The 22,913-nt window shown below is 32.8% G+C and overlaps 1 protein-coding gene across 1 annotated transcript in view; it reads right to left on the minus strand.

Annotated features, from left to right (window-relative positions):
• Positions 1-22,913, minus strand: part of LOC142873353 (neuron navigator 3-like) — a 572,217-nt gene that overhangs the window by 11,116 nt on the left and 538,188 nt on the right. Inside the window, exons 5-6 of the mRNA XM_076007151.1 lie at positions 17,956-18,028; positions 15,592-15,772 (exon numbers count right to left, since the gene is read on the minus strand). Coding sequence (XP_075863266.1) covers positions 15,592-15,772; positions 17,956-18,028 — 254 coding nt within the window. The remainder of the gene's footprint in view (positions 1-15,591; positions 15,773-17,955; positions 18,029-22,913) is intronic.

The following is a 22,913-nucleotide window of genomic DNA, read 5'->3' on the forward strand; positions in this document are numbered from 1 at the left end:
AGACCAAAGATGTGCTCACTGCTTTAATTCAAGCAAAATATGATTAGAACTTGAATGAAGACAGAGGCACAGGAAATAGAAGTAAATAACTAAGATAAGTTAAAATAGTGGACATAGGAACTGAAAGAAAGGGAAGAATCTGAGATGACTCCTGGGCCTCTGGCTTGAGTTTCACTGTACGTTTACACAGAAAAGAGCATAGAAAAATGAGGTTAAACATCCCCAGCATATTTATAGAGCACGCAGAGAAAAAAATTAAGAAATTAAGAGCCCAATTCTAAGTTATGTAAACATTCAAGGAGTGGAGGAAGTAACAGGAAATACTGGGAGGATGGATATTCAGGAATAAGTAATCTCAACCTTCAGAGTGGTCATAAAGTAAAGTCCACTTTATAATCATATTACGATGGCTCACTTATAAAGTATATGAATGCTTTTGGATGTTGAATTAATGAATAAATAAGAAACCAAATTGACATTCCTGAAATTTTTAAAGTGGCAAATAGACATAGGTATTGAGCAATTTAACTTAGTTCAATGTTCCTCTTATTCTAATAAGCATATATTCATTTACACAACCAATTAATAAATCATTAAAAATACTTTTATTGACCACCTACCATATATAAGCACTGGCATTTAATTGGAAAAATTAGGTTTAAGCATGCAGAGATTACTGTTTTTCCTCAGAATTATAACCCCTAAAATCATGTATACTAACTCAAATATTCTTCATGAAAGTATAATTTGATATTTAATGGAAATAATTCATTTCAAGCTTGGAAAGAGAAACACAAAAATATGTAGACGTACAAAAATGATATATTAAAATATTCATTTTCTGTGAAATAATGAATTGAAATGCCAGTAGCGAACATCTAACAGGCATCCTCAAACTACAGCCCTCGGGCCATATGTGGGTGTTTTTGCCCTTTTGTTTTTTTACTTCTAAATAAGATATGTGCAGTGTGCATAGGAATTTGTTTATAGTTTTTTTTAAAACTATAGTCTGGCCCTCCTACGGTCTGAGGGACAGTGAAATGGCCCCCCGTTTAAAAAGTTTGAGGACCCCTGATCTAGAACATTGGCTAATAGCACAGACTCTGGAGTCAGCTGCCCTGCTCAAAATTCAGCTCATCTGCTCTCTGTGCCTATTTCCTCATCTGTAAAATGAGGACGATTACTCTTCCTACCTCAAGATTTTTACAAGGACTAAATTATAAATCACTAAGAAGGATGTCTGGTACACATAAGTGATACAACAGTTAAAAAGAAAGTGCAGTGGAATTCAGATGAACATTTGAGAGTCCCTGGAGGCTCTGTAAATATTCTGGTGAACCTTGTATAACATAACATCTATATTTCTCAGTCCCTACAATTACCCTGTACTTGGTAGTCTTTCCAACACCACATCCTTTGGTTCTCACCTATCACTTATGATGTTACTATTAATATATTCTTACTCAAAAGCCCACAGGCATGGCCCTTTCAGTGTGATGGCTAAACTTTGAATTATGGCTCTTGGTCTCCAAGTTTAAAATTACTTTGAAACCATGATTTCTTTTTTTTTTTTTATTTTATTTTTATTTTTTTTTGAGACAGAGTCTCACTTTTGTTGCCCAGGCTAGAGTGAGTGCCATGGCGTCAGCCTAGCTCACAGCAACCTCAAACTCCTGGGCTCAAACGATCCTCCTGCCTCAGCCTCCCAAGTAGCTGGGACTACAGGCATGTGCCACCATGCCCGGCTATTTTTTTGTATATATATTTTTAGTTGGTCAATTAATTTCTTTCTATTTTTAGTAGAGACGGGGTCTCGCTCAGGATGGTTTCGAACTCCCAACCTCGAGCAATCCGCCCGCCTCGGCCTCCCAGAGTGCTAGGATTACAGGCGTGAGCCACCGCGCCCGGCCGAAACCATGATTTCTTGAAAGCAAATACAATTAAATATTATCCTCCCTAAAATTTTTATAGGTACTATTCACTCTTCTTGCTTCCCAGAGTCTACAATATAAATGCCTATGGAACCTGGCCCAATAAAAAACCATCAGAAACTGTCCCACTAGGACAGCCAAGAACCACCATTCCCAAAACAACACACATACAGGGTGGGCCTTCCAGAGCTTACATCTTGTGACAGAGCACATAATCCAAAAAGTATCTTAAATTTTAGTTTTAATAAATGTTTTGTTTTGTGACATAGTGATTAGATGAGGATATAGTTTGATGTAGTATATTTAAATATTTCAACCTGAGTTTTGTATTACATTTGTATTCTAAATTTCACAATAATTTGGAAGACTAGGATTAAGCGTCTCAGGAGATAAGGCATTTCTCAATAGAAAAACATTTGCTTTTAAGAAGTTAGCTTGAAATTACCAACTCAGTACACTGCAAAACAAACAAAAATAACATTATTCTCATTTGCTCATTTTACCCACAAATGTTTGTGGTCCCCAGAGTTCTGTGCTCACCTCTCCTTTTGCCTACTTTTATACTTTTTTCCTGAGCTATCTCTTCTATTTCCATTGTTTCAGTCAATAAAAAAACATTGCTAGGTCAATGTCCCCAGGTCAGTGTCTCTAGCCCTGGCCACTCTCCTGGGCTCCAGAGCCACGTACCAGACACCATCATCTACAAATCCCACTAAAGTCTCAAACCAAAGAAGGCCAAACCTGAACTTTTTTCTCTCCACCTCCTTCCTCTCATTGATCCCACTATTGTATTATCTTTTCTTTTCCTATTGAAATACATCATCATCCAATTAGTCAACAAAAATACAAACATGATTATCTTTTACCCTTACTGCCAGTCACTAAACCCATTGTTCTACTCATACCCTCATGTCATAGCCACTAAAATTAAATTGTTCACTCTCTTGTCACTATAGCTGCAGTGCTGTTCCCTACTTTCCACAAAGCACATCTTTTCCCTACCCTGTCATTAGGGCAGTCCTTCTGAATTACAAATAGCCTCATTTTTCCTCTGTTAAAAAAATCTCCAAAGCAATTTTCCTTTACATTCAGGAAGTCAGTCCCAGCTTCTCATCACAGATATCCACAGCCTCCATAAATTGACCTCTGCCTACTTTTCTAGGCTTATGTCTTAGAAACCTGTGATGATTTCAACACAGGCTTATAATAAATTCATTGATCATCCTTTCATGGAGAGGTGATATCTTTGCACTATCCACTCTCTCTTTGAAACTGAGTGGGCTTCTGCCTTTTTTAACAGAGTCACTGTCTAAGAAGTAGGATGCCCCTGAGGCCACCATGCTGCTGTGGTCATTTGCAGTCTCTATTCCAGAAGGTCTACACCAGACCTGCAACTGAAGAATTCATCTTGGAAGTGGATTCTCCCTCCAGAGATGTTCTGCCTCCCAGCAGTTCGGGGCATCCCAGTCACCCCCATCCTTCCCCAGTTGATACCACCAACAGAACGGAGAAAGGAAAACTATCTGTTCAGCACTTTGCCTGATTCCTCAGTTTACAAAATCCATGGGCATAATAGATGGTTATTGTTTTGTGTCACTAGATGGTGGGTGTTTTTTTAAACAACTATAGATATCCAGAACACATTTCTACTTAAACTTTCTCCTCAGCAAAATAGCTACAGTTTCCTGAATGTGAAATGGCAATTCTTCGTCAGTGCCTTCACATGTGTACTTTTCTCTAACTTTGGTCACTGAGCAACTTGTACTCTGTTAAATTAGTTAACACACCCACTAAACTATCCACTTACACTTCTAGGTACTCTGTAAGTTTGTAGAAAATTTGAAAACTAACAACGTTATCCTACCTCAACCACATATCTAGTATAACTCTGGGCACACGGTAGGGGCTAATTTATTTGTGGAAAGGCCACATGTGAACTTCCAAATTACCAATGGAATAGAACACTAAACTCTAATGTAATACTAAAAGGATCACTAGCAACCGTATCATCTTTCATTAAACCATATGGTATGCATTGACTTTGCCTAACTAGATAGTGGTTGGTTCATCAAAGCATAAAAATCAGGCACAGGCAGTAATTTTTTAAATGACGTACTTAATACAGAAGTAGTTGAATAAACTATGTTTAACAGAGCAAAGTAGAATATAAAGGCAATCTTTCACATTTCATAGGTTTTTATAACTCTTCATCTATATTAAGAATTTTGTAGAAAATAATTTTAGATTCATCCTTATTTCCTGCCTTGTCTATTTAATCTTCAGTCTTGGAGTCACATTAACATATCATAAGGGTAGAAATCCGTATATAGAATCCCTATATAGTCAAACGTTTAGTATTCTTTATTCCCAAAGAAAGAGAAAAGCATGCTTAATCATAATATCACATCCGTGACTCCCAAGAAAACAAGGAGGAATACAAAGAAAAAAAATCTCAGAATACAAAGTAAGAAATTTCTTGGGTTTTGATTTTAGTGGACTATTTTACCTCCCAATTTTATTTCTCTTCTGTAAAATGGTATCATGTTAAAAAGGCAGGAATTATTTCCTTTCAAATTCACTGAACAAGGCTTGAGAGAAAAATGGTGAATAAATCACCCAAGACATATTATAATTAAATATTTTTTAAAACTCTTATGCTAAAAGTTTTTACTCAAAGGAACAAATGTTGAAGATAGTAAAATACATTTACTAACTATTTTTAAGACTGACATAGACTGAAACATGTTACTTTATATGTACTATGACTGCTCCAGGGTAGGAATGAAACTATATATTCAGAATTAGGACTTCAAGATTGCCTTACACCAAATTCTTCCCTTTAGGGTAAAGATTTTCCCTTCTGCAGCATCCTTGTGAACTTCTACAAAATGATAACGACAAGCTATCAGCTTTAAGAAAAACAGAGGAGTTTAGCACTTCTGCAAATATATCCTTTGTATCTCAAAACTATATGTGTTCCTTAAAAAAAATATTTAAGACATTTTGCAACAACCGTCCTCACTTCAAAGTATGTGATAAAATACTTTGCCCTTATACTTAAATTTTGCTGAGAGTTCACTGAAAATAGTTATTGGATAATCCATAAATGAGTCAGAAACAGCTTTTATCCACATGTGTTTCTTTTTAGTAACTGGGTGGCTGAAATATCATCCCGATTGCACTTGAGACAGGTTACTGTGATAACTTATCCCATTAGTGAAATATGGTATGAAAATATATTTTAACCTGTCTTATCTTAAATTTCTACAGATAGTTAATAAGGCCACCTGCATGGTCTGCTTTTGTGAGATCTCAAAACAGTAACTGAAGAGGGAGATGCCTGTGTAAGATTTTACAGCATCAAAGTTTCTTTCTCTTTTAGGAATTTCAAATTTCAAGATAAAGGAGAGCTCAGGAAACCAGGCTCATATTTCTTTGACAATTTTACCATAAATTAGATTTCCACAATGCTTTTACTTATGCATAGCTCAAAATACTATGCTGTTACATGGAATTTTTTTCCATGTACAATTTTCAGTATGGAGTTAAATTACATCTGAGTACATTCAAAGCTCCATTCCAAAAGTTCATTTTAATGCAGTCATCTTAAAAAAAAAGAAAAAAGTCCCTCAAATACTGGTAGACAAAGCTATTTTGTTAAACTCAAAATTTAAACTAATTTGGCAAAGACTACCCTGATAAGCGAAAAATTGGATTATTTAATACTTCTGAGGACCTAAAAAACATTATAATCAGCATAAAATATGTTAACAATGATTTATTAGTACATATGATCATGAAAATTACCTTTAATAAGTACATTTAAAAATAATTATGTAAATGCATATCTATAAAGTATGTAAAGATTTATGAGAAAGTCTATTCTATTGAGGCTGCTTCCCATTTGCTACAAAGCAAATGCAATCATCAATACAATCAGTTTCATATTATTAAGCGGTGGCTGGAGTCTCAAAACATCTCTCTGACGGTGAGCTTTGGTCCAGAGTCTGCCACACACAGCCTTTCAGAGAGAGGCGGCTGTTTTTTTGTTTTGTTTTGTTTTGTTTTGTTTTTTGAATACATATTATGGGAGGGACTGAGAGGTCAATCAGAAAGGGGGAGCGAGTGGGGGTAATCGGATATAGAAGTGTAGGAAAGGGAACATGAAGAGGCAAATGGTGAAAGTGTGCTTCATAATGAAGACATATCCAACAGTTATAGCCTCATGGGCAAGACTATTTCAGTTGCTAAAATGTGTATGTCCCCTAGATCCAATTCCATGCTCACCTGGTCATCTCGATTATAATTTGGTTTGCCATGTAAATCTGACTACAGGAAAATAATTCAGTGGTTTAACATGATTATTAAAGATTTTGAGAAACTTGCAGTTTCTACTGTAGGTCAGTAAGTTGAAAATAAGTCAGTCGTTACTAGAAAACAAATTAATATATAATAATTTCATATGGTATAAAATTGTAAGTAAAATAATCAAGTCTACATTATCAGTGCTCTATTTGAGAAGAGAGTACCTTATAAATACTAAAAATCTAGTATTTGTAGTTAAAATCAAATATCTGGTGCTTGAGAGAAAATGTTCATTAAATGTATAAAAAGAACATCAAAATGTCCTGTGGTAAATTTTTAAACAAATGAATCACAAATTAGTTGTCCTGAGTCATAGTTCTATTATGATACACATTTCATATTAAAAAGATTTAGTAGTATGGCTGAATTATAAAATAGTGGCTCATTGCTTTTATCTCAACATGTCAAAAAGCATGTCTTAAATTCTCTAAATTAAGAGTCATACTTTAAGAATGTATTTATCTTCTCAAAATTCCTGTGTAAAGATAAATTATATTCTTTTTATTTTATGCTTAGAAAATCAAGCTAAATTAACTGATCTTGATTTTGTTAAGTAAAAGTTATCAGAACTAAGAATGATTCTATCCATGTGCACTGAGACTCAAACTCTCTAATATGGTGCTACCAATGTGTCAATGGAGGCTTAATAAAAGTTTAAGTTCATAGCATGAAGGGGAATAAGATAGAGGACAGGAGCCATCAGTGGGGAAGAGACATCAACAGACTTTGGAGACCAGGAAATAAGTAGAGGAATATTAGCGGGGAGGAAGGAAGGCCTTGCAATAGTGTACACATGGAGGGAGGATTCAGTCTAGAAGACTAAAGAGGGAAACTGGGCTAAAAAATTGCAGATGAGATCAGAGGTCTACGAAAAGAACAAGATTAAATGTCTGTCATCCTTTACCTATGACCACTCCATGGGCAGACATTTTTATAGGCAAAAACAAACAAAACGAAAACCAATTAACTAACCACCTGAACAAGCAAGAAGCATTTAGACTATAATAATTGAATATTTTCAAAGAAAAAAATGCTGGCAGATAGACACCCCTTGGTTCACCTGGGTCAATCCCCCCAAACCATTACACAATGACCCCTAGCCCATATTGAAAGTGATCTATTATTTTATGCTTAAATTTAAATAAATAGCAACTTTCATTAGACTTTCAGAAAGGCTTTGAATAGGAAATAATCAGCATGTATGTCTTGACTCTGTAGAACATGTTTATAGTAGCTACTTTATAGACACACCATTAGTTTTCAGCTTTAATCAAAGTCTACGGTGCAAAATCCACAGGTCGTTTTTCAGTACACATCCTACTTATCTGCAACATTTCACGTAGCTGAGGTCCTACAAATAATGGTGAGAAACACAAAGTTTGTAAATAGAGCCTGGATTCAATTTACAGCTTACTCTCTATGAAACTTTGTGCAATTTAACTGGCTCTTCCATTTTTAGTTTCCTTATCTGAAAAGTAGGATTAAGAATACAGTACCTATGTCCTAGGACTGCTGTGAGAATTGAAAGAGCGAACATGTGTATAAACTACTTAGAATGGTGACTGGAACACAGAAGAGGCTACATATAAATTATGACTGTTGACCTCTCTGCCCTCTTTGGAGCATGTTTTCCACTTGCTTTCCAGGACATCAAGCTCTCTTTGTTTTCTTCTTACTTTACAGGCTGTTTTTGGTCTCTTCCACCAGGTCTTGCACTCTCTCTGATCTCTAACATTGCTGGGCTCCTGACCCAAGGCCTCAGTTTTCTTCTCTTCTTCATCTATGCAGTTTGGTGACTATCACGTCTAATCTCATAGATTTTCATAATTTTTATGAGCTTATGTCTTCATAATTTTTATCTATATTCTATATCTGTCCTTTAAACTCATCTTGCAATCCCAATGTCCTCCTCAATATTTCCACTTAGATATATCTCAAAGATGTTTCAAACTCGACATGACAGTATGTGAATATCTGACCTTCTCCATATCAAACTTAGAGCTCCCAATTTTTTTTTTCCATTTTAGTGAATGGAAACACCATCTTTCTAACAGGTAGTACTATTAATATGTTGACAATCTAGAGTCTCAATGTTAGAGTCTCCTTTCTGTTTACCAATTCTATTACAAATCGCTCAGCAAATTCTACTAGCAGTACTTTCAGAATACACTGGGAATTTAACATCCTTTCTCTACTTTTATGATGATGGTAGTCCAAGCTTTTTTCTGTGACTCCTTGCTAGTACTTTTCTTCCACTACACTCTATTTTCAACTCAGAATCCATTTATGTACCTGTTTATGTCTCTCCTCACACCATAGTAGCTTCACATCTCATTAAGAGAAAAAGCCAAAGTCCTTACAATGGCAATAGATTTGTACTAATCCTTGCCTTTTCTACCTCTTTCATTTGATCCACCCCAACTGGAATAGATATTTTCTCTTCTTGAAATAAACCAGATAAGCTCCTAACTCAAGGTCTAAGTCCTTGTTTTGTGTCAGCCTGAAATACTCTACCCCAAGAAAATCACACAAGTTTTGGCACTTTCTTTGCTAAGTGTCATCATCTTAGTGAGAACTTTCCTCAGCATACTATTTAAATTTACAAAAATATGGCTCCCACACATCTGATTTCTTTTTTCCATCATCAGTAGTCAAATTACTGGTATATATTTTTTATTGTCTCCCATTGCTAGAAAAAAAGCTTCAAGAGAGCAACTGTGTTTAAATCTACTTTGACTTCTGCTATATCTCCAATGCAAGAAGATTGGCTGCAACATATTAAGTGCTTAATCAATATTTGTTGAATAAATTAATGAGAGTGGGGAGAAATGGGGAAGTGTAAATCAACAGATAATATGATGAATACCGATAGAAGTATTTTATTTAGCTATATTATAGTAACTACTAAATAAAATACCTAAAAATAATTAAAGGAGTTATCTCTATGTAATTAGACTGGGAATGGGAAAGGCTGATCATTATTAGGCTATTTTAATCACAGGAATATTATTGCTTTGAATTATTTTTATATATTTATTAAAATAAAAGTGGAGTGGACAGACTTGATTAGGGAAAAGGGAGAAGAGTGATGTGGCTGACTTTAGGTTTCTAATGTTGGTTGATATATTTTATTATACATGGGACATGGTCTTCAAGTGGGAGAAGGAAAGATGAAAATAGCTAGTTTGAGTGTCTATTATATGCTAAGTAGCATTTTATACATAAGTCATTTCATGTGGCCTCTTCAACACCCTTATGAGAAATGTACCACCATTCCAATATTAGAAGTAAGAACACTGGCACTACAGCAGGTTAAAATCACTCCTTCACTCCACTGGGAATTGGCAGGCAGATTCAAGCCCATGTTTGTTTCACTGTAAAATAAGCAAAACTATATAGACGAGTCTTCATCTATAAAAACAGAAGCACCAGTGTTCACCAACCTTTTTAAGTAGAATAAAAGCATAGAACATAAGCAAAATGTTTGCACATGTGTATATACATGTTTTCTCTCTCTTAATATTATACATTCTTCATTTCAAAATTTAATTAAGAATAATTTCTCTTCAATTATTTCTCTCTAGGAATGAAAAAAAATCATGCTTTTAAAAAATTTTTTCATAAACGTCTCTCTTTATTTCTTTTTTTGTTTTGTTTTGTTTAAGTTTAATTGATTCACTGACTTTTTAAAAGAGTACCCTACATAGGCCACAACACAGAACTGAGTTAAGCAACTAATTGAAGCCAGGTTCATGAGGGCTTAAATTACTAGAGCCTTCCTGTCATCTTAAATTAAACTTCCTTTTATACTTTTCAAGATTTATAACCCTTGGCCAAAAAGCTGTAAACCGTCCCGGTTTCAGAGAGAATCTCCCAGAAGGAAATAATGTTTCCTGGAAAAGAAACCCTGGAAGGCAAATGTCCTCAATGGGAAGAGGGTTCCAAGAGCAATGTGTGTGGTAGGGGTCACGGGAACCTTGGAAAGGGGCTGCAAAGGGAACAGACAAGTCACTCAGAAAACATGTACCCAGGGGTTTTGCAATTTCTCTTGTGAGTTTTGTAGGGGTAAGTTCATCTCAACTGAAAGTGCACACATTCTTGATTTGCTCCTACAAAATGAGAAGCAGAAGGGCAAGTGATCATCTGTAGAGATCATAATCTCTCAAATTCCCAAAAGAACTTTTTTTTTTAATTCAGAAAGATTTATCATTAACTCTGTCTTTGCCACTTCTATTATCTGTATAATTTCTTAGCTCCACATTCCTGTTTAATTTTTTTCTTTTTACATGTTTTAATTCTATAAAACATAAAGCTAAGCTATTTATTCATGTGATTTAATAACCACAATTTATGAGTTAGTAAAATTAACCAACTATTTAATAACAGGATGTGAAGTCATTTAATAATCTGGTCAAAAATTAAGTTAAAAAGACTGCATTTTAAGAAAATCATCACTTTTTTTTAAGCTTTTGGCAAATAAAAAAGCTCATCTTTTACATATATTATCATCCTAATACCTCTTATATAATTAGATCAGAACCTAAAAAAAATCAATTTTCACTTTATAATTTTTTCACTATGTTTTACCAAACATTCTCAGGAAAATCATGTATCCATTTACTGGCTGACCATTGTTGGCTTGTTTCATGTGCCATGTACTTTATATGGTTTTAGTGAAATTGAACTTTCTTTTTTTACCTGTCCTGTCAACTAGAACTCTAATTGTCAAAATGCAATTCATGAAAAAGTGTGATTAGCAGAGATATCCTAAAGGCCTAAGATATTTACTACTGGAAGTGAATTTTCTGAGTTTGAGAATCATAGGATTCAATTTTACCTTGTTTTCTCAAATAAGAAATAGGACTTTCCCATATCCCTATAGATGATCTATAGGTGTTAACTGTGATTCCAACTCATATATATGATTTTTAAAACTTTTTATTAAAATATTTCTCATATTTCCCTCCTTGACTGAAGAGAAGGTCTTTATCCTTTTGAAAATAAAAAGTCAGAAATACAGAAGAAACTAGTGTTAGTTTTTGTATTAAGTAAATGCAAATAGGATGGCTAATATTTTGGAATATTAAGCAAAATGCTTAACCTTTCCCCATATAAAATCCATCCAAAGATTATCAACATAGACAAAATCTAATTTTTATGTTAAATATCTTCAAATTTTTGAGAATTAATGACTTAATTAATCAAGTCTTTATTCACTCCAAATATAGCTAAAAATTTCCCTGTAAAGGATTTAAGAAATTAAGAATCTGAATCTCATCTTTACTATAATACATTGTACTAAAGTATATTAAAGTGGATACTTCATATGTTATTGTCCTCATAGTGCTTACTTTATAGAGTGGAAGAAGTAATGATAATGAACAATGACTGTAATAAATAAATAGATTATCAGTTAGAGGGTGGTTATGGCTAAGGAAAAAAGAGAAAAGTATAGCCAAATACAATGGAAAGTACAGATGGGCAGACTATTGTATTAAAACCATGGAGTATCACTGAGAAGGTGACATTTTAGCAGCTAGGTTGAAGGTGAGAGATTTAGGGAAAAGCACTGCAGGCAGAGAAAATAGCTAGAGCATACTTTCTAAGGTGGGAGCGAGCTTCGGCTGCTTGAGACCTTTTGCAGGGTTTTCAGCAGGAGAATGGCATGTGCCAGGTGTGTTCAGTGTTTTATAGGTACTGACCTAGTTACTCCCCCAAATAACCTCAGGAAACCAGTGTCATTTTTTATTTTAGTGAGTGATAAAACTGAAGCACAAGCACAAGGGAAGTCAGGTAAGCTGTTCAAGTTCACACAATTAGGAAATGGTAGAATTGGGATCTAAATTTTGGCAGTCTGATTCCAGAGGTAAACTCTTATATAATAAGAGCTCTAGATACCACTTGAACAGGACACACACATATATGCACAGTTGTGCACACACACACATGCACTCACACTAGCATGTATGCACATACACCTTACACTTACATATGGTAGTTATGAACACATACACACAAAGGTGGAAATGGAGCTGAGGCCAGAAGAGGACAGCTAGTTACCCACACTATATTTATCCCTCCTTGTTTTATTCTCTCTCGTATATTTTATTTATTAACCTTTAAATCTAAATTTTTATTTAAATAAAAGATATTCAAATTGAGAATATCTTGAGTTATTTTCAAAACAGCAAAATCAAATTAAAAATTCTTAATGTATAAAATAAGTATCATGAAAATATATACAATTTTGCCAATTTATTTTAAAGAGAACAAAGTGGAAACACTCTCTTTGAAATGAAACAATGTGCCCTAAGAAATTTTTATGAGTCTATAGAAAAAAAGTAAGAATATTTTCTTGCTAAAAATCCAGAAAATATATAGCAAGATGTCATTTCAACTAATTACTTGAAAGAATTTTGAAATCAATAGAAAGGCATCATAAATCATGATTTATGATTCATATCTTCAGCAAATGAAGATAAATGTGTCATTAGAATTTTTTCTGCATTAATTATCTTGGTCCTAATATATATATACTATATTACATTCCTATGTATATTATTATCACTATAGGCTTTTAAAAATACTTTAAAATATTGATTGCTATAGGTAAGTTCACATTAATTCTAATTCATAGATTAATTCAATATACCAATTTATACAATGAAAATAAATACTGATGCCTGAAATATATTATTCCTCAAAACATATAACAAATTCTGCAGGAACTAATACTTTGAATTCCTCTATGCTAGGGTCATGAGTACCACTTTTAGTAAAGCTAGTATTCTACAAACATTTATTAAATTAAACATCAATTTAAAAAGTAATTAAATCCAATTTATCAGAATAAAAATTTTCAGAGTCTACCTAATTCTTAAAGAGGACATTGTTGAAAAAAATACTTTCTTAACATTGTAATGAAAAAAAATAATGTATCCTTCCTCCAAATAGTATAAAATCCATGATGATTTTATATGGCTATATATTTTAAAATACACTACAGTTTCATAACTGCCATGTATATCCAGCAAGAATAATAGAAAAAGAAACATTTCCCCAAAAGGGTCATAACTACCAAGAAATTCTGGGCAAGAAATTCTGTACAAGAAATTCCATGTATCAGACACAGAAATAAGGTATAGTAAAGCAATGACAAATAATATTTCATATCACATCAGGGCCAACATGCTTTATACAAAATCACTTTATTTCCTTTATATTTTCAGCTACTATTCTTGCCTCTTGCCCATTCAAATTGCTGAAACCAAATTCCATGGAGTACTTCTGACACTTTCAAAATCTAGGTTTCTTTATACCAACCATCCACACACACAGAAATAATAATAAATAAAACACGATATTTTCTGCATTTTCCTTCTTTATGCTTAAGGAAATCCAAGAAAATTACCCTGTAGAGATTTATTTTCCACATTAACTCCTGCACAATTTCACTTGACATAGCTAAAAGTCAAAGTGAGCTTAAAGACAGAAGAATAGCTGCATTATTGAATAATGAAAATTATCTCTCATCATTTCATAAACTTTATATGTTATTTTTTGAGAAAACTATGATTTTTTATTCGCTGATTTAAAAATTCAGTGATAAGTAAAAATCTGCCAAAGGGAATAAAATTTACATGGTTATATAGAGAAAGAAATATTGCTTAACATGAAGTGAGAAAGGCTGGGTGTGGTGGCTCATGCCTGTCATCCTAGCACTCTGGGAGACGGAGGCGGGTGGATCATTTGAGCTCAGGAGTTTGAGACCAGCCTGAGCAAGAGGGAGACCCCATCTCTACCAAAAAAATAGAAAAAATTAGTCAGGCATGGTGGTGCATGCCTGTAGTCCCAGCTACTCAGGAAGTTGAGGCAAAAAAAAAAAAAAAAAGGGAAAAGAAAAAGAAAAAAATGAAGTGAGAAACAAGGTTCAGATGAGGGCTGTTTAACAGATGAAAGAGAATGTGTTTCCTGAACACCTAAACAATTTACAGTAAGTGTGAAATGGTTCATGAATATGTTTTGAAATTTTATTTTTATTTTTGAGTCATTTCTAATTACCAAACTCAAGGTTCACTGAACATTATTAGGTTTCAAGATTAGTTTCTAAGAAGAAAAAAATTAAACATTTACATTTGTTTGATATGTGTATACATTTTTAAAGATGAGTATTTTTCACATCCTCCCTTCTTGAGAAAAACAATCATAGCTATTTATATAGAAGAGCTAACTACTGAGATCCCAGTCACTGTTCAGGAAGAAATGTAGCAGGTTGCATGACACTTGTCAAGTGAAACTTCATTTTATGATCACTTCTTGATGTGTCAGCTAGGCTAGGCTACAGTTTCAGTTATTTAATCAAATACTAATCTAGATGTTGCTTGAAGATATTTTGAGGATGTGATTAAACCCCATAATCAATTGACTTTCTGTAAAAGAGATTATCCCAGATAATCTGAGTGAGCTTGATTCCACCAGTTGGAAGTTTTTAAAAGCAGAATTGAGGCTTCCTTGAGAGAAGAAATCCTACCAGTGCATAGCAGTTTCAGGTCCTAAGGAGAGTTTTAGCCTGCCCTTCTTCCTGGGCTGCCCTTCAGATTTCAAACTTGCCTAGGCAGCCCCCACAATCATGTAAATCAATTCGTCACAATAAATCTCTTACTATGTGTCTCTTATTGGCTCTACTTATCTGGTTGAACACTGGCTGCTACAATTCCAAATTGGATAAAAGCAGTAGTAATAAAAGAGGGAAGGAAGTGGCCATGATTTGGGAGCACCCCACCCCTAAGCTGTGTCTACATGTGGCAAAGACTCAAGCCAGACAAACACATACATCTATATGCATATAAATACACATACACAATCTCACACCAAACAGTGTTCCCAGTCCTCTTGCTCTATGTTTAACAGACCTGAAATTTTTGACAGATTTAATTAATCAAAGGCTTCAAGGCTAGGTAACTATGTAACAGGAGGCTTAACAGCACATTCTAAGTACTAAAGTAATTTGTAGAAGGAAGTAGCCATGCCACATTACTTACACTAAAGACATTTCACACTTTGATACAGAAAAACAATTATTAGAAAACAAAATATTTCACCTAAAAGATGACATATGTTGCTTGTTCAACCAAAAGAAAAGTGGTTTAACTTTTGTAACACTGGTCAAATAATCCCATCACACTGACACAACCACATACTGTATGTTTTTCAAACTCCTAAACAATAATTTGTTAAAAACAAGCTGTATTTAAAGAAATTAATTTTAAACAGATTCCTTGCTTCCCTTCCTTACCTGGACTGCATATCTTGTTGGGTTTTGGCCTGACTGGCTTCCGGCTGAGAAGTGTGAGTGACTCGCTGCTGAAGTTCCACCAGGGACTGGTAGTACTGTTGTTGATGGTGCTGTTGCTGCTTGTAGCGAGACAAACTGAAAAACAGCCCTAGAATGGCTTTTAAGTTTCCATTTCTTATTTCTGTATCAAACGGAAAATACAAAATATGTATAACATAAATTGAATGTTCTTTTTAACAAATGAAATCTTAGATGCAGCCCTCTTAAAACTATCAAGATAGAAACACAACTTGATTCTCTCAAAGATCCAAACAACTCTGAATTTCTGAAACATGCTAACATTTTCAAAGAGCTTGGAATTTCAGGGACAGAAGCAAAGCACAGAGGGTAGAGAAAGAAAAACCTCACTCAAAAGAGAGATTCTTTGCTGACCCTGAACTATAGTTTTTCTAGAGCTAGCTTCTTGAAAATAGATAAGCACTCTCTCTCGTGCTAATCATTTGATTGAGCACACAGCTTCCCTCACAAATACACACAGCTGTTACCAGTGGCTATGAACTAGAGAAAGAAAACCATTTAAATGCTGGTTGTCTTGCATTCATAAATATTGATGGTGTGGGTGCATATAATAATACTAACTGGATTTATAACAAGCAACATTCCTTCTAAATCACTTACTCACCAATATATTTATACATATATATGTATATATCTTCCAAATATCCATATCTATATATCTATCTATATATATATATATCTCTTCCAAAGAGCACATTAGATCAATGTTTAGTGTTCCAACTCTTGTATTTTTAATTTATGATATATAAATGAAGATAAGTTTATGTGATGTTAAATAACATAATTGAATAAATGTAAGTAGAAATCCTTGTTCTAACATATGGAGTTCCAATGTAAGTTTTTCAAGTATTGGCTAAAAATAAATTCTCAAAGTACTACATGATCCCACCTTTCTCTCCTGTAGTTATAACTTAAAAATTAGGACGAGAAGGAAGTAAAGCTTGAAATGAAGCTCCACACCTTGTAATCATATTTTAAATGCAACTTGCTGTTGACAATAAAATACAGCCTCCTCTGAGATCAAGGTTTTATGTCCCCTTTTGGAGTTCAGGAAAATTAACAAACTATTTGGATTTCTTGTTCTCTGATGGCTTATCATGTAACCCAAACTATGCAGAATTATTCATATTAAAAGAACCTCTCATTTTTTCTCTTTTCCCCCTGGACCTTGCTCACAGTTTCTGTAATATAGAAAAGTTGACTTGAACAATCTGAAACTATGGGGAGAAAGTACAAATTTTCTCTCCTGTAAACCTGAATGATCTTGTTTCAAGAGTTTTAAAATTTCTAATTTCATTATTATGTATGTTTAATGAATTTAGAAAATCCTTTTGATGTGCATTCATATATTTTTAAAAGATGACTGAAAACCAGTTAGCTTATATTAAAAAGGTTGCTATGTGAGAAGAAAAAGACATAAAATGAACAAATGATAGTATATCTACCTTGCCTTTAACCATTTAAAAGCAACATATTTATCTTGGGGAATTTTACTCAAATGTTATTCTAAGTAACAGAACTACCAACTAGGTTTGTACCTAAGATTTTTGGCCATTAAATGTATATTTTAATAATACATCATAGCACATAAATATAAAAGAAATTTAAACATCATTTAGTTTTCTTAAGTGTGGCACATTTTATCTTATAGATGGCAAGTTTTTGCAAACTTTTGGCACTTTTATATGTGAAAGAAAAAGAGGCTCAGAAAAAAAAAATAACAAAACTAGTTCAATATTTTTTCATTTTGCTATATTTCAATTTTAATGATTTTTCAAAACTAATGGTTTAAAACCTTTATATATAATGATTAATATTATTAGTACTAGTTATTTAAGAATTCATAGTGACTTATTTAAACTTACCAAATATTTTGACTATCACTTGATTATATTATAGAAATGTTATTGGTAAAATATTTGAGCAATAATTGTACTATTTGACCTGTATTTATGTCCATCTAATATTTATCTAATCATCCACTCATCTACTTAAGAATCTAAAAATACTATACACTACTAATAACATGAAGATGTTTCATTTATTCACTGCCTCTCATATAATTGCTCATGAAAAGAACAGTTTGACAAAATATAGAAAATATTTAAATAATTAAAGTATACATTAATAATCATATTTATGTTTATTATTTTGAAAACATTATCAATATCCTCATTATAGCTCCTTTATTGTATTAAGGAGCTATATACTCCAACATTGTATTTCTTAGGTTATGAAAAACTTTAGAAACATTGATACCATTTGTGACAATTCTGTTTTTCTTACCTTCAGCAGATAGACCTTGAACATTTACTCCTCTGGCTGCTAGAAAACTAAGGCAGACGTCAACATTTTCAATCTGCAACACGAAAAGCAGTGAAAAAGAGACTTAGAGGATTGTTTTTATATAGATATATGGGCTAGAATGAAACCAGAAAGAAAGATAAAGAACGAATACTTTACATTCATTTCATACTAGAAGTTTTTACCAGAGTTTTAACGAGAATTATTTTGGCTAATTGCAGGATGAATATAAAGCTTTCATTGTCCAGTTTGGTACTTACAAACAATTCATAAAGGCCTGATCAAGAATGGCATTCTTGCAGATTAGCAACCCACCTACTTAACATAAAACTGGATTTTTTGCTTTACAAATAAATCTCAATGAAAGCCTCCATACAGGATGAGATTGTTGCATGCATGAGTCTTAGAATGCTAGGACGTGGATAACTGAGATTCAAGGAGTAATATTTGTTAAGTATGCCAAAAGATAGACAGAGAAAGAGTTGATGAAACATGAAAAAAATGAAGTATATTTTCAACTAGACCATAGCAAATCTTTACTTTAAAAATTGTATTTCTATTTCTAGATTTAAGTCATCCTCTGATTAAATATAGATATTGCCTTTGCTATTTTTGAAGGGTGATGCTTATGCATTTCAAATAGTTGGTTTCAATATGACTATCAGCTTGTAAACATTTAGAGTGAGAAGCAAAAAACCAAATGACTAATTTATGTTAATTAAGAGGTTGATCTCAACATTGGTCATGGCATTTTATGACAGTTATATAGCTAAGACTTTGGTAAGATTATAGAAAGCTAGAAAGTTCCAATTCTTTTTGAGTCATGTCCTTGGGTATTAGAGTATTCTATAAATCTGAAAATTCTAATTACATGAGAGATTTAAAGTTAATAACTTAGCGAGGTATTATTTTCTGTCTTATTAAAGCCTCATCAAAAGTTACTCCTGAGGACACACAAAGCTCAAATGTCCTCTCTTGCTTACCATTATAGAAGGTCAAAATGTATCTTAAAGAAAATAAAAATAAAAAATAGATTCAAGACTCTGTCCTTATAAAATACACAAACTATTTACATTCCTTTTTAAATGTAATTTTGTGCAAAAATTATATTTAAATAATAATCCAATGAGATGTTCTTTGCTTAAAAATGACCGCAGCCAAGCAGAAAACATTTGCTTTGAGGAAAATGATTTTTATATTAATTCACTTCAAAGTAAGTTTTATTGAAATTATGGTACTGAAAAAAACAAAAAAAGAATAGAGCTGAACATGCTGAATATAAATGACCTAATGAGTCTTGTGGTTCTGCCCATCAGCATCTGAATATCTAATCAGGTTATGGTGCTGAAGTGCACCTGAAATTCTTTCCTTTCTACAAATTTAAATTTGCTACTAAGAAATAAAATTATATAAGAAATAAAATAAGAAATGAGTCAAACTGGATTTTCTGGTGTGTCCATCTAAAGCATTTTTTAAATTTATTTCTTTCATATTCATTGAAAATGAATAAAAGAAACACTCCAAATAATTATTATGGCCTAAACTTTAAAAAAGGAATTGGATGGGATATCATTAAATGTTTTCACTAAGAGTCCCAATGTTATTAATTTCATAGCAATTCTATACATTTTACAGAAAGGAGGAAGATTTCTGACTCAAACATGTAATTTGTTGCAAAATGTTAACAGGATATTATTGCCTAAAGTTTAATTACTTATATTACTAAAGAACAGTTTAGTTTACTAAAACATCCAGAAAAGGTGAGTAAATGGAGTCTGTAACATAGTTTGTAAAATAGTTTTTAGACTACCATTTAACCAGCATATAAAATAAACTGATGCCTAGATTGGGTGTTAGAGACATAGAACTCTCTCTCAACATGGGAAATCAGAAAGGAAAAATAAAAGGATTCTAATAAAAGAAAGAAAAAAATGTTGAAAACATACTCTTTATTCTTTTCAAGTCTACTTATCCGGAGCATTCAACGTTTTATAATGTTCCCTTATAATCATTCATGGTAAGCACCAACAATTTACAATAGTTAATTCAGTCCCTCATTATTACTAATTAGTATCTAAGTAACAGCAACAGAATAAATACTTAAATACATAGTTTTCAATATCACTATTAAAGGATAGTTTATTAGAGCATACTTACTTCAACAATATTTGTTTATTGACAAAAATTAATTTTCCAACAGGGTAGTAACATAATAAACATAAGAAAATACTATCTTTTTCTTACTCAATTCCAGTCCTTCTATAAATTGAGTCACACCTACTAGTACATACTATGCTATGCTTTTTACAGAGCAAAACAACTTATAGTAAAAAGAAATAGCTTTGAGAGATCTCACTAAATACCAAAGTTTCCTCACTAGAGACATACTTTAAAATAATTTGAGTGTTTTTTTTACTATAAAATAATATATTTTGTAAATGGTAATTTTTTATTTCAATAAGTTCTAGAGATTATTTGTCACAATAATCTTCTTTTCCCCATAAATTGCTCTTAAACATTTCCAAGTCAACTAGACCTACTATAAACAAGGTTTTCATTACCTATTTTTCATATTCAACCTTGTTTTTGAACTAAAAACCTTTCAACTTTTTTGGCAACTTACAAATAGATGAAAGTGATTTTGCCATCAAAATGAGTCAAGTAATTGAAATCAGTTTTATTTTTCTTGAATATTATTTGAATCATATATCAAACAAGTAATCAACATTCAAATCATCTGTTAACTCTAATAATTTGGGTCAAATTTTAATTAGAATATCTTCATGTACCTTAATAAAGTATTTTCTAAAATGTTGACTGTGACCCATAGCAAGAAATACACTGAACAGCACAATAATACGTATACATAAATATAATGGAAAGAAAAATGTATGAAATAATACTTAACCTTACTATAAATTTGGGATATTATGATGCTTTCTACTACACTATATTGTTTGCTATTTAATCTATTTAATTGTTGGTTAAAATCTACTAGGCAGATTTCAGGATCCATTAATGGTTGTTAATCCACAATTTGAAAAACACGTCCCTAAAGAAGGTCAGAGCATTGCCATGTCTACATTGCCTTTTTTGGGGGGGTAGGGAGGGGCACTTTATTCAATGACTTAAAAGAAAGTAGAAACTCATTCTCAGAAGCAAGGTTTCTGGAAGGTTTTCACTAAATCAGTTACCTGACAAAGCAGAAAACAATGTTCAAAATACTGATTATGTTTTATGTTACCACACAGTTAATTCTTAGGATATCCTTTTATAAATTTTGTGTCCCTCTAATATTTGAAAAAAATATTTTTACCTCTTCTTTTCAGTCCCCTTTAATTTGTCTAGGCACACAAATTATTAAAGGAAAGACAATGAGTTGAAATTTGAGTCAACTTTTGATAAGCAACCAGTTATTTGACCAAATTTAAACTATTTCAAAATTACTAGGTTATTTGACAAATGCAATCTTAGTCTTTCTCTCTCTTGATTCCTATCTGTTTTTCGGCATATAGTGATGCCTTTTAAGTTTTCATGGCTTTATGTATTTATTTACTCAGGTACAGTTTTGATTTTATGATGAAATGGGTTTCTTGAGACTTTAAACCTCTGGAAGATAAGAATTATGTTTTGTCTCTTGCATAATTTCAGCAAAATAGCATGGTATTTGGTATCTGATACATGCTCAGTGTATACTTGAGGAAAAATGGAGAAAAGTTTTGTACTTATAGAAGAAGTGAGTATAGGAAAAACAACAACAAACTAGAGATCATTGAATCCAGAGACTACATGTTGGATTCTCACTGGGATTTTAAAAAATACACTAATTCCCTATGCCTCACCCCAGAAAATACAAATCAAAAAGTCTATGGTTTGGAGCTAGACATCAGTTTGTTTTTAAATGGAAGCTCCTATCTAATCTTAGTCTAAACTCCTCTTTACAGATTAAGAAACTGACCACCAGAGAAGTTCTCATAAAGATGAGCAAAAGAAGCGAGACAAAAGAGTACACACCAAGTGATGCCCAATTTATATGAAAGTCAAGATAAAAAAAACACTAAACATGAAAGCAGAAATTATAATAATAGTAAACGTTTTAGGAGTATAGCCTAGAAAGGGGCACAAGGGAAATAGGCATGCTGGAAGTGTTCTTTGTTTTGATCTGAGCAGTAATTACACAGGTGTATACATATAAAAATATCAGTCAGCTGTGTACTTAAAATTAGAGTACTCCATCCAATTTCTATGTATGTTTTACCTTAATTTCTACTATAATACTTTATACACCCTTTTATTTTATTTTTTTTCCTTTTTTATTTTTTTATTTTAGTGCATTATGGGGGTACAAATGTTAAGGTTACTTATATTGCCCATGCCCCACTCCCCCCTCAAGTTATACACCTTTTTACATATGGCACAATTTAAAAATAATAAGAAATTATTGATCTCTTGTTTTGTTGAAAATAGACTCTAGGCATTAAAGATAAAGGTACAGAACCCTGTTAGGTGGCTGCTGCATGTTATTAAAGTGAAAGCTGATGGTGTTTTAGACAAGGGTAATGGCAGTAAAGATGATGGGAAATGGTCAGATACTGGATATATTGTGCAGGGATTTCATGGGAAAATACAGCATTTAAGAGAAAGAGAAGAGTCAAGAATGACATTAAAGTTTTTGACCTCAGTCACAAGAAGGATGAAGTCTATCCACTGAGTTGGAAAAGACCATGAATGGATGTAGGGAATTTATTTTTGGACATGTTGCTAATCAGTAAAACATCCAAATGAAAATGTTGAGTACAAATTTGGACATACAATCTGAACTTCAATTGAGAGGTGTGAAGTGGAGATCTCTATTTGAAGAACATTTCTCAAATTTATAGTACATAAAGCCTTGTGGCTTAAATATATATCTTGCATAGCCATAAGATCCATGAAGGTTC

Source organism: Microcebus murinus, chromosome 10 (assembly GCF_040939455.1).
Source record: "Microcebus murinus isolate Inina chromosome 10, M.murinus_Inina_mat1.0, whole genome shotgun sequence".
NCBI lineage: Eukaryota > Metazoa > Chordata > Mammalia > Primates > Cheirogaleidae > Microcebus > Microcebus murinus.